Consider the following 13726-nt stretch of genomic DNA (forward strand, 5'->3'; position numbering starts at 1 on the left):
GCGTACATTAAAGTAATCTGTGCGATTCAGATGTGAGGGACCACTTTGCCACATTCACATATTGACTCCTCAAGGCAAGTTACGTGAGAGTCCACAGTATGTGGACCTTTTCTGTTACGCCTCTTTTTTCTCTCTCACCCAGGCAGTCAAGCGTGAAACCTGTTTCCCCTTTCTCCAGCTTTCCCAGGGTTGAGTTGCCTTGAGTGTACATGAACCCAAAGCACAGCCTCACACCCAACCTAAAACACTCACAAATGTACACATGACCTGGTTCAAGCAGAAACAATACAGCCCTTTGATACACAGAAACTCTACATATTGGTGGCGGTATATCCCAGGCTCCTCCTGGTGACGTTTTTATGACAGCACCTGTATTTGAAAGTTCCTGTCATCTTTCTTTTAAAAGTTTGTATGGAAACCCAAATCCTTGGAATTTACTGGCGGTAGTAAATGTGAGCCTGATGCATACTAACCTGAGATATTTATTGATCACTCGTGCTCCAAACTTCCTTTTTACACCAACACAGTCTCACTGGAATCATCTCCACAGATCTAGCTTAGCATAATGACCAAGACATCTGCACCAACAACACCACTTGATTCAAATTTGTATCAGCAATACTACTACAATGGACGCTACACAGCATGCTATTTCAATTTCACTGCAAACCATCTCTACCTAAGATGTGTACATAAGATATATAATACTCTGAAGACACCCCCACCACCACCACCCCCAGCACCAGACAGAAGATCAGATCCTCCGCCCGAGACAGCGGGCTCTTTGTTGGACGCAGACGAACGTCTGGCAGCCATGACACCTTTATGACAGCGTAGGCCCCAGTGCACTCTGGGAGCTGTGCTGATGGATGGGTCCTCTGCTCGGTGATGCCATGGCTGCCAACACCATTTCCCAGCATCCCTCAGACCTGGCCTGTTTGGACGGAGGGATCAGCTGTCTGCGTGGGAGGAGACTCAAAGGGCTTTTGTACTGATGAGGGCTACCGCTGCTAACCTCTGCTAGACTAAGTATAGTCTTACCATGAGACAAATACCGCTGTTCCACTGGGAGGAGAGATCACAGCTCTACTGGGAGGGAAGAATTTTTGCTTTCTGGGATGAGGGCAAAAAATCGATACATCTCGGAAGAGCTTAGTCTTTGTTTTACATGGAGATATGGAAATATCCAGTGTGATTTAGATGAGTCCATGTTTTATGCCAGAGTCTTGCTTGTGGTAGTCGATAGCTTGTCTTGTCTGGAGACAAAGCCTTTTTTTACTGGCAGTACGATGCAACATCAATACATCTTGAATATCTGTAATGTATCAATGTTTCACAGTGTTTTGAGAGATGTTATGATTTGGATAAATCATCATGACATCTCTGGCTCCAGTGCCTGGAACATGGTTGTGTTCTTCCGTGTGTCTCCTGAACAAGACCCACCACATTCGTCTTAGCGAGCAGCACGATTAAGTGGTCCTCTGTGTGATGGTGCTTTGAGTCAAACTGCTGGCGGATATCCTGACTCCATGTTGGGTTTGGGAAGAGCAGGTCAGCCCTGCCAGCCAGAGGGAGCAATAGAGAGGGTCCCAAGGCCTAGCACTTCTGGTATCCACTTGGCTAAAGGAACCGTCTGAAGAAGCTTTTGCAGGAAGTGCTGGATAATTTAACGTTGCGCTGCTGGACCTGGGCCCATCTTGACTGATTGTGCAATGGAAATGGAAGATTTATTTGTCCTCAAGGAGCCGCTAATCACGGGAGACGGGAGGATGGAGGGATGGAGAGAGGGAGGAGTGCACCAGTGACTTTCACTGACCACAAGCTGCTGAGCCACAGTCTTTCATACCCCCCGGTACACACGCACACACACACACACACACACACACACACACACACATACCCACACACACATGCACACACATTCACATGCACACACACACCATGCATGTTCTCCCATGCACACTCACACTCACCCACACACACATTTTCTTTCCCTCTCGTTCTCCCTTTCTCTCTATTTCTCTCTTTCCTTCTCGCTCGCTCTCTCTCTCTCTCTCTCTCTCTCTCTCTCTCTCTCTCTCTCTCTCTCTCTCTCTCTCTCTCTCTCTCTCTCTCTCCCTCTCTCTGAAACACACACACACTCCTTTCCTTGTCTCCCTCCTTCAGCACAACTGCTGTCTTGGGAGGATGTGCGGAGGACATCGCAGATTTCCTCCTCCCTCTCCCCCGTACCGCGCTCTCTCCGCCTCGCATGTGTGAGAGGCGGACGAGCAGACGGAGAGAGGGAGCAGGGAGCTGAAGAAAGAAAAAAAGAAAAAGGAGAAGGACTGGATTTGCAGGTGGCCTAAAATAACAATGAAGATGAAAAGAAAGAGAGGATGTATCTCTGTCTCTCAGCCCCTGTGCAAGGAACTGAGAGGGGGAGGGGGGGGGGTGCAGGAGGGAACGAGGGAGGTCTGTCTTGTTACATTAGGTCTCTCCTGGGTCTATTTCTCCTGACGAAACCCAGTGTACTCTTGTCTTTTACTTGGCAGTCTGGAGCTAGGTGAGACACGTCTGGGTTCCATCTGCACGATGGGGTAAAAACTGAGGAGGCCAACAACAGACTGAATGAAAATAGGAATTACGGCATATTAAAATGACGGGTTACCTTTGGTTCATTTATAGCAGGCACACCGAACGGCCCCAGGTAGAATGTGGAGAGTGTGTCAATGAGTGTGTCACAAGTTCTCTGAGGTGATAGTAGGAGAAAATGTTCCTCAAGAACAGCATTGATAAAATAAAATAAATCTTGAATGTTTTTGTTTAATGATTAGTGTAAAAAAAAAATCTGAAGAGATGAAATGTATTTTTTAAGAATACAATCCCATCAGCACACACACACACACTCCTGCAATGTCATTTGTGTCATTTGTGCATGTTATCTTAACTCTCACTCACCATATTGGCTGTTTTCTCAGCAGGTCCTTCGGTGCATCCCCGTCAGGGTGCACGAGGGATCTTTGATGTCAGCAGTGATATGTTACCTCAGTAAACAATAACACCATGCAGATGGACCCCAGCAGAGTCAGGCCATGAAGGACACGCTTTCATTTAAATGGCTGCTTCTCAGCGCTGACCTTCACACCTCCGGCTATCCATCAGGCTCCTTTCCTCCCTGAGACTGGTCAGACTTCAGCCTTCAAAATAAAGGTCTGTGACCAACCTGAATTGACTGCAGTATACTAGGAGAGAACACATTTTAAATGCATTCTCTGAAGGCCTCACACGGAACATTTTTGAAGAACGTATTCATGTGAACATTACAAGAATAGTGAATAGTCTTCTGTTGAAGTGCACCGAATCGTGTGTGTAATGTCTAAGTTTAAGTGAGGAAAAGTACAAAAATGGAAATAATACTGCACTGCAAACTGTCTAGCCACAAATAGCATTACTCCACAAATAGCCAGTTTTTAGCATAGCAGTGGTAGTATGGTTGAGATGTATTTACATAAATAGAATATTTGGGTCAGTTTGGCAGGTTAACTCGGTAATCTTTGCTTTCAGATCCAATATCTTTAGTACTTTGAAGGGCCATTTCAGGAATGTCCTTGTTGCGTTTTAGGGTGAAGTCACTAGCTGGCCGTCCAAGCTCTGACAAATGTTTTCTTATGACTGCTGTTATTACGCTTCCCGCAGAAAAAGGTCACATTCACAAAGCACAGTCAGAACTTATTTAAAGAACGTCCTTCCACTAAATCTGCTATCATAATCAGGGCTGGATGGATATTGACGGTCCTGCCAGTCTTTATTTTGAGAAACCGCACTACCTTATTTAATTCTTTGCCACGGTCAACCAGGATCTGCCAAATATGGAGAACGACTACATTCAGAGCTCAGTCGCGTGAAGTTTTGTTGCTCGTTCTTGTGCTATTCCCTGGAGAAAGGGAATCTATGTTAAATCAATAAAACGTAACAAGATGTACAAGATTAGTTAGAGGGAAAGAAAATATGTTTTTACTCTGTGGAAGGGCTCTTTTTAGGTAATAGTTCATCGTGATAAATTGAAAGAGATACCAACAATTTGGACCAACTGCAGTGTTTTGGCAAGCCTAAACACAATACCATCCAATTAAATCTAATACATAAATTTGACCATCCCTCTACCTTTTAAAGAAACCTCAGTGGTGAAAGAACAACATTCCAAGTTCATTGGTTTACACTGGTGATATTAATACTATCATTACAATTGGACATGGTTTATTTTGACTGCTATTACCACTAATACAATAATAGTGCCTAATAGGGGTGGCTGGATGAGGAGTAGGGATGAGGGGATCGTCTCGTAACGCGCAGCTGCAGGGAACTAGGGGGGGGGGGTCAGCTGTACAGTAACACTTGACCCCTCCAGTGGGTGTGTGGAACTCCCTCCCCCCTCCCCCCCGGAGGCCGTACAGAGAGGCCAGTAACCTCCAAAGTCTTTGTTTGGCCGTGCGCGCCGAGCATAGGCCCACCATTGTGCGTCCCCGGACTCCTATGCTTTACCTCTTGTTTTCTTTGGGAAGCAGGAAATTGGATGACTGGCTACCTGCTACAACAACATCCTGTACTTGAGAAGCCGTCTTTTCACCCATACCCACCTATTATTTCCCCTTTCCATCATACACAAGTGGTCAGCCAGCAGACTTCTGGTCCTGGGGGCTCCTAGCGTGGGCTTGTCTGAGTTCCACTCCAGTTGAGATCAAATTGGCCCCTTCCAGATGCTTCCGTTGAAAATAGTTTGGGGGCCAAACAGGGCTTAGAAGCCAGGCCCCACCTTGTCAGGTTAATAGCCCTTTGTGAGCTGATTGGAACGACAGCGATGGTGTCCATGGTGACTGTGATTCATACACCGCATACTCACGTCCACTTATGCCCATGTCATTGCTTGTCATGTCAATTTGGCTCAATCATAAAGATCTGTCTGCAGAGCTTTTAAACCGGACCTCTCGCCAGAATGACAGCATCCTCTGGGATTATCCTCCTAGGCCTGGATCTGTGTGGGCGTGAATTAGGTTAATCAGATCTCCATTTAGGGATATCCCTCTCCACCTGAGGTATTAATGAAGATAATGAGGCAAGTTACATACTCGAGGAACCTCTGTTTTTCTTTCAATCATTCTCTCTCCCTTTTGCTCTTTTTTCTTTCTGTCGCTTTCTCTGTCACTCCCACACACACACAGATACACATTCACACAGTCTCTTACACACACGCACACACACAGATAGTAAGAGACATCCGTGCAACCCACGAATAAAGCATCACAAACTGTCAATTCATAACTCTAAATAACATGGAAGAAATAATCACAGTATTGTTCTAATTTTTACAACAGATTTATTCTTTTGCAGATTCCAAGAAGCAACATCTGTGTATTATCAATACCATTCAAACATAGAAAAGAAAAGTACAAAAAAAGTTGTTTGACAGGAAAAGTATATTCAAGGAAAACCTGACAGCGCAACCTTGAAAAAAATCTGATCTCGAGGCACTTATGGTTTGGCAATACTGAAACGGTTTGAATTTTTGCAGGTGGTTTTAGTCAAGCGTCAAAGGCCATGATTACTATATGCCATCTGCGAAGATGTTCTCAAACACAATAAAATCACAAACCTGACATGTTATCACAAAAATAAAAGCTGTCCCTACTCTCTGCCCTCAAACATTTTGATTTTAGGATTGTTTTCACTCCTCTCCAACTCAGTCTAACATCCTGCAATTGAATTTACACAAAATACTTTGAATGTAAAACACATTTACTTTTGACTGACTGGCCACTTCAGTATTTACAATAAGAGACACAAAGAGATTCGTCCAGAGGTGACTAGGGGGGGTGGGGAGGTGGGGGGGAAGAGTCTTTTAGAAATGCTCTGTTCCTGTTGGCTAACTGCCCAGAGAGGTGAGGGGTTGATGTCCAGTTGAGGTGGGCATGCCTGGGCTCCAGGCTCCGGATCACTCCGAGCTGGGCGACGCTGCCGAGTCTATGTCGTCCGTCTCCAGGTCGTTGGGGGAGGCTGGTTGTCCTCCTTTCACTCTCTTCCACTTCATCCTTCTGTTCTGGAACCACACTTTCACCTGGAGGAGGGACAAACAAGTGTTTACCAGTCACAATATATTTTTTTTTGGGGGGGGGGTGAGATTTAGCTTGGAATGCATATAACTCGAGTGAGTAAACAGAGAAGCTCAGACATGTCTTGATTGTAAATGAGAACGTTGTAAATGTGATCGTGACAGCTGATAACTGTTACGCTTCACACTAACCAGGGACAGTCTGGTGTGAAATTAGCCACATTATTAGATGTCTGCAACCCTTCAGTACATCATCGAGGTCACAGGGATCAACAGGGACACTAAGCAGGATGTGCACGCTCACCGTCCTGTATACCGTCATCGCTGCTGGGGTGCTATGGTTAGTTAGCAGGATGAATTCAGTCGTTTAGTATCTCTACACCGGACTTATGACATAATTTCCCCCGAGTCCGCTCCACCACCACACTGCGTCGACTAGCCCCCCGGTTTCTGACCAGGCCATACTTGACCCCCAAATGTCACTCTCGGCGTTCCCCCACGGCAACAAAACAACATCTGTTCCCACACTATTAATAAAAGTCTCTCTTGTCTTCCGATATTGCCTGCTCCCTGGGCCTGACAGGACGGCGTTGTGCCAAGACGTGTAGGACGCATCGGAAAAAAGGTCGCGCTGGGAGCTGCACAGGGACCCCAGAGCCGGGCTGGGACCTGGCGGGCTCTCTGCGGCCAGAGGCCTGGGAATGTCATCTAGGAGTTGGGTCACTAAGGAGCTGAGGCCTCATTAGCAGCGGCTGGGACAGGGACTGGGGCTGGGACTGGGACTGGGGAGGGGGAGGAAGACCTGAAGACCTCTTACAAATGTTAGCTCGCTCTCACCAGGATCTGCCTGCCGCCCACTCTCAAAGACGCAGAGTCGTTTTAAACTGGTTTCGACACTCGTATTTAGAAGTAAACCCAATCTGCTAATGGTAGAGAGAGCTTCACAGTGGTCAAAGCCATCATAGGGGTATTGATTTAGATATATTCCATCTGCATTATTGTTACTATCACCTGACGAGATGGATCTATTGTATGTGGGCTGCTATTTAAGAAGTAGACAGTAAAAGATTTGTCTAGGATTGTCTGTGTTTGAGCCTGGGTGAAGCAGCCTCCAGTCAGACCACGTGGGGAGTGGGGGGTGTTTACCTGTCTCTCTGTGAGATCCAGGTTCACTGCTATCTCGTACCGCCGCAGCCTGGTCAGATAGTTGTGGTGCGTGAACTCTGCCTCCAGCTCCCGGAGCTGCTCCTTGGTAAACGCCGTACGCTCCTTCCTCGCTTTGCAGTTCGAGTCGACCTTGAAGCTGGAGTCCTGGATGTCTGGAGAACGGAAAAGGGAGGAGTAGGAAAAAGAATGTTAAGTGTTCACAATGAGACTGTTGGTTGGATATCATGATCTCACAATGCAGTGGTCATCAGTGCACTTCACTCTAGTCAGGTGCCCGGTTTCTAAACAAAGACACAGTTGTGCTATGAATCCGTAAGGAGACAGTCTGTACTCTTTACACACACTTGCAGCTTGGAGATTACGTGCGGAAGGATATTGCCAGCATGTGTTTACATGCAAGTTCACTTAACAAGCAATTCATAACTTTCTTTGCGGCCAATCAGCGACCCAGCATGGGCATTTATTACGTAGACCTCACTGACATTACTGGCCAACAAACCACAACTACAAAGGGGACGTTTTAACCCTGGTCTAACTGAGAAAGACCACCAGTCAGACACAGCCCACCCTGCCCCGTCAGAGCCCTGACAGAGAGAGGGTGGGACCACAGCCCCGGACAGGGGCCACCAGCTCGGCCCACAGAGGGCTTGAGTTAGGGAGGAATGCAGCGGAACATCGTTAAAGCCTCTAACAAAAGAACAAAGACGGGGATGTGTCCGGCTCCAGTGCGTGTCTCTGGGACGGCCCTTCTCCCCAGCCTGGACAGCCGTCTCTGGGCTTCGTAACACAACCTGACAGCCCCTGGTCCTCCAGACTGGATGAAAAGTAGCAAAGCGTTGGCACGATAGCGTAAGATAATTGTGGTGGAATTATGTCCATGCAACACATCGATTTGTCAGTGTCTGTGGACCAAATTTGTTCAGTTATTATTATTCATGGTTTTTACATGGTTATATAAGACAATGTGAAGGATAGTAAAAAAGAAATTGCTCATATTTTCAAGGAAAATAAATGAGAGCTAATTATAATTTCCTTTAACTTAAAATTTTTATTAGATGGTTTGAGTTTGGGTGATAATTGCGCATTGGTAGCGACACGAGATGCTGATGTAATCTCAAGAAAATGGTTCTAATTTGTCAAAGTAAGAGGTTTTTCCTTGTGCTTGCCAGAGTTCCGAGCCAGACTGTGAAATGGACTGCAGAGCCCAGTCCAGATGTGACTGTGTAGCTCCAGACTGGGGTGTGTGTATGTGTGTGTGTGTGTGTGTGTGTGTGTAGTAGGTAAGTGTGTGCACATGCGTGGGCTTGTGTCCGTCTGTACATGTGTGTGAGCTCGCATTTGTGCACGTAATTATTTGAGTGGGTGTTTCCAGTCTTTATGTAATGTTGTGTGCGTGACCATGCCACAGAGAGAGACCCAGCACCAGTTTACCTGTGGCCTCAACCTCATGTAGAGAACGTCATATTAGCGTCATTAAAGGCCCATTAATGGCGGGGTGTTCCGAGAGAGCTGTTCTGCTCCGCTCTGGTGCTGTGTCAGAGATGTGAGAGCAAGGCTCAACACCTGGTAGGACAGATTTAGGGGGCGCACACACTGGTTTTCACTGAACAGCCCCCCAATAAATATCCTGCACAGCCAGAGGCTGTAAACTTATGTGGAACCACTCCCGCACCCAGCAGGACTCCACAAGACAAACAACATTTGGCATTTAGGCAGAGTGGGCCAAAGCAGTTTGTCTCAATTACCACCGAATTAAGCCAGTTGTAAATGTGTGATTACTTTGAAATGCGAACACAGTTGATACAACGCTTTAAGACACAATTGGTGACTTGGGTGTAAAAGCGCAAACATATCTATTTGTTATGCTATCAATACTGTACAAGCAATATCTGTACAAGTGTGCGGGGATGTTTTTCTGTCACAATAAAATTTAAATTTAGTTGTGTTTTGTTTTATTGTGTTTTTATGATGTTACATTTCTTACTGAACTGGGAAACGAAAGCCAGATGTTGTTAAAATGGAAACAAATGACAGTTTACAGTAGTAATGGTTTAATCAGCTTTTCTTACGTCACCAGAACCCACGTCTTCTAGTATTACATGTCGGTGGATTTATTCCAGAGATAAAGATGAATGTATGTTATAATTCTATTTTTATTTTTTATTTCACACACATGTAATATTATCCTTACATTAACTGTATGAAAGATATATATTTATAAATGGATAGCCTAAGCCTAAAAATGCTTGAGTTGAACTGAATGACCTTCTGAGATCTGTACTGTACAAGTTTAGCCTGCAGAAAAAAGATTGAGTGAGCCACCATAGAGGCACAACCATACACACCATCCTAGTCTCTCCTCTGAAGGCCCACAGGGCATTTCCCCAAGACTTGCATGTATTTGATACAGTCTGATTGGCTTGGTCTACAACCCGGAGCCTGGGCAGTGGTCTCCAGTGTTGCACGTGCTCAGTGGGAGATTCTGTTACGGCCTAACGACAGGAAAATGTCAATGGATAAGAATTTAAAAGTGAGGTTGCAGGCAAGTGATTTTACCAGACGTGGTCTGGCATGTTTTCAGTGCAGTGAAGAAGGGTTACGACAAGGTAACCGAAGGAAAAAGGGGAAAATCTATATTCCCTCCTAAATGAATGTCCTCTGACCTGTGTCTGTCACTCCCAGAAAAAGTTCAGATTCTTCACACTTTTGTCAAAATTATTCATGCAACACCAGATTATCATAGAGCGAGTAGTGCATCTAGTTTGTAACTGAATCCCGCAAACACTGATGGGGTGATACAATATTTGATGCACATTTTCTTCATTCCAGTACAGGTTTTATAGCAAAGCTGAAATGTGAATTTGATGCCTGCAACAGATGTGCTCGTAGCCAGGATCATGCTCCTCACTCTTTCAGTAAGCATGAAATTATAGGAGTATTTCAGCAACACGTCTGGATAAATAAAAACATTTCCCAGGGCCATTACACCTCAACTGCTGGCCATTAAAAGTTGGTGTGACTTCTTGGTGTGAGAGAATCAGCACTTCATGGATATCCCTTACAGAAACTTCCTTTCATTTTTTTTTTTTTTATTGTGAAGAGAAAGATGAGAACGGAAATGATCTGACAGAATGAAAATAAACACAATGCTAACTTTGAAAAGAAATCCGGTTGTGATCATACTTAGAGTTATTGAAAGATTAAAACTTGATTTCATGACCTGAAAAAGAGATTTACACTTTGAATATCTACTGGATGTTGCATTTGAATTGTTTGCCTTGACAATGAAACCTTTTGAAATTAAATCTTTTTTTCATGCACAGCTAAAACTAACTTCATTGCATACCACAAATATTTTGTCAACACTATTTCATTTGATTGAGTTCCTGTGATATCCTCAATGTTCCTACAATACAACAATGGTCTATTTTTAAAGGAAACACAGATGGTACGTGAAGTTTGATGTCACATTCATCTTTTCACCCTCACGTTCAGCCATGAGGACAATGAGAGGATGCAACTGGTACACCCTGTCTCCAACACAGTGTGGTCACCTTTCGCATACCTAGCTAATAAGACTGTTAGTTCAAACTGCTTTTGGTCAGGAAACTGATTGTACCACGGCCAGGTCTAACATAGGCCATAGCACAGTGGGCATAATTAATCCATGGCTGTATTTCACACTGTCTGATTCAGTAGTTAGGGTTTCACTTCACTAAATCGCTATGTGTGAATGTATGAGCAGCTGGTCTATCAAACAAAACATGATCAATCTCAGGCACAGTATTTGCACAGCTGTAAGTAACGGTACGAGTCATTCGCCTCCCTCCTCTGACAGCTAGCGCTACACCCAGCGTTCCCCCGGGCGTCACGTGACATGTCACACACACTCACCTGTCGTGTCCCTCTTCCTCTTGGAGCTCTTCTTCTCCGTCTCGGCTGACGACGCCACGCTCTGCGGCGAGTACTCCCCCTCCAGACCCCCGGGCGCTGCCCCTGGCAGCCTGTCGCCCCCCACGCTGTCCATCTCCCCCCCTGCGCCCCCCACAGCCACGGGGCCGGCCGGACAGGCCTCCTGCCCCCTGCCCCGCGCCTCGCAGATGGGGAACTGCCAGTCGGCGTGCTGGAAGCCCCCTCCATGGGGCTCCTGGTAGAGTCTGTCGTCGCGCGGGTAGGCGGCGTGTGGCGCCGGCACAAGGCAGGACGTGGAGAAGTCCGTGTAGGCCAGGAACTCAGGCTTCTGGTGCAGGGAGAAGGAGGCCTGTTGGTAGGGTGTCTGGAGGCCCGCTCCGGGGACCCCCGAGTGAGGGTTCCTTACGCACCCCCAGATTGGGCTGCCGGGGTGGGAGCTGCGCATGCAGCTGCTGGCCGGCTGATCCATGACAGGGGAACACACACTCTCCACACCCGCACACACTGTACAGACTTAGTCACACAGCCCTCGAGTCAAGCTCTTGGTTGAGATGGTGGAGGTTGTCCCTTCAGAGAGCTGTCTGTGCGCGTCGCTGTTGCGGAGGTATCCTCTTCAGAAGACTGGCTTCAGATGCACATCCTCTCCTTGCACATCCACCTCAGGAGTCTGTCTGGGTCTGTCAAGGACTGTCGGCTTTGGATGCCTGTCTCTCCTCAGTCCAACGGGTGAGGAAGGATGACTTCCTGTGGCCGCGTGTCTCCCCGTCTGTGTGTGTGTGTGTTTGTGCTCCAAGGTTGCTCCGCCGCTCCACTGTACACACTTCCCTCACACTCTCTCGCTCTCTCTTTCACACACACGGTGATGTGAGTGGCTTGTGGCTGGTGGGAGGCTCAGCATCTACAACTCCCTGATCTGGGCTGGCTGTTTTCACAGTTCTAAGGCATTCTTGACAACTGATCCCTCCTCCCTTTTAAACGCATAGGTGGGAAAGAGTGGCAAGTTTATGGAGTGTAACGTGAGTCGTTGTGGGAGGAGCTCCCAGGCTAGGCCACATGTTGGTGCCTACCCTACCCTCCGTCCAGCTCTGCCTCATCAACTATTAATCATGGGGGAAATTTTATATGCACATCTAATGGGCTTTCCAGACGCCAGGGCTTTTAAAGGGACATTGTCTGTAAAATATAAAAGCGAACACCCACCCACATGGGGGAACGGGACGGCCTTATTTCAGGGTCCTTAGCGGTTTTTGACACACAATTTAGCCTGACACTCTTTGGAGGAAAGTTAACCTTCACCTTTTCTCTCCACACTCCTCGTCCGAGTCTGTCTTTTCCAATTTACCGGCGCTTTCTCTCAGTGTTGAGGAGTGGTGTTTTATGTTTTTAACCAAAGTGTACACGCCCAAATCCACCTGGCAGGACTCTACTTAGCGTCTGAGTGATAAGAGGGCTGGATTTGGTATCAACTCTCACATCCCCAGAGATTTGTCTTTCTTTTTTATGAGACGCAATATCGAATTTTAGGGCTGTATTTTTACTTTTTTTCTCACCAGAGAGTTAAGCGTGTGAGCTGTGGTGGTATTATGGTTTGTTTTTATGACATAATAATTTTAAATAATAATAGTGAGGAGAAAGCCAAGTGTGTTGGGTTTTGCCTGTAATTATATTTAGTTCAGTTTCATCAAATACAGCTCCAATCAAAGTATTTCAATATATATTTTATGAACGAAGACATCACTGACCACATTAAGTCATCAGCTGTCTAGTATTAACTTGTTTGTGTCCCTTTGCCCATAATCCATTAGAGATACTCTGAATTCAAATCCAAAATACCACTCAGAAACCATGATTATTACATTTTAGTGTCAATTTCATTTTACTCCTCGATCCGTGGATATCACACAGCCACTCTCAATAAAAGTGTTCAGACTTTCCTCTGTGATGAGGACTTTATTCTTCCTCTGTCCTAACAACATCTGTGTGTATATGTGTGTGTCTGCATGTGTGCGTGTGTGTGTGTGTGTGTGGGGGGGGGGCCTCACCTCCGCCTGCAGTTCCTCCACACTGCCCAGGTTGCCCCAGTAGGAGCGTGAAGTGTATGGGGTCACACACCAACCCTTTCCATCGACCCAGCAAATAGCTGAGCCATGAAGCATCCCTTTTTTTACTGGCAATCTGGGTCTGCTCTCACCACAGGGCACAGGGGTTACACAGCATTTGTGCCCAGACTGTGAGCCATCTGTGTGTCAGTGTAAATGAGTGTGCGTGTGTGTGTGTGTGCACGTGTGGGGGAGAGGAGCATTCTAAAACTCCTAAGTATAGAGTTGTAAGCAATCAGAGCTTTAGAATGGTTTATGGAATGGTTGTTTTGGAGTCCAAAACAATTGATTTGTAACCTATAGTGAAATTGAACATAAATGTACAGGGGCAGTCCAAAAAAGGGCAAACGCTTCTCCTTTTGTGTGTGTGTGTGTGTGTGTGTGAATTCCAGAGGTCCGTGCATGAATGAGTTGCGTGTGAGTCAGAGCTAGAGGTCCATCCTCAAACCTGTTTCTGTCA

General features: G+C 46.2%; 1 protein-coding gene across 1 annotated transcript; it reads right to left on the reverse strand.

Moving 5' to 3' along the window:
- Positions 1 to 5333: 5333 nt before the first annotated feature.
- On the reverse strand, positions 5334 to 12129 carry meox1 (mesenchyme homeobox 1). The gene is made up of 3 exons (XM_062475323.1): positions 11150 to 12129; positions 7235 to 7407; positions 5334 to 6094 (listed from the first exon to the last, which is right to left on the reverse strand). The coding sequence occupies exons 1-3, from the start codon at positions 11634 to 11636 to the stop codon at positions 5972 to 5974; spliced, it is 783 nt and encodes a 260-aa protein (XP_062331307.1). The 5' UTR covers positions 11637 to 12129; the 3' UTR covers positions 5334 to 5971.
- Between the last annotated feature and the right edge of the window lie 1597 nt (positions 12130 to 13726).

Source organism: Osmerus eperlanus, chromosome 12 (genome assembly GCF_963692335.1).
Source record: "Osmerus eperlanus chromosome 12, fOsmEpe2.1, whole genome shotgun sequence".
Lineage (NCBI taxonomy): Eukaryota > Metazoa > Chordata > Actinopteri > Osmeriformes > Osmeridae > Osmerus > Osmerus eperlanus.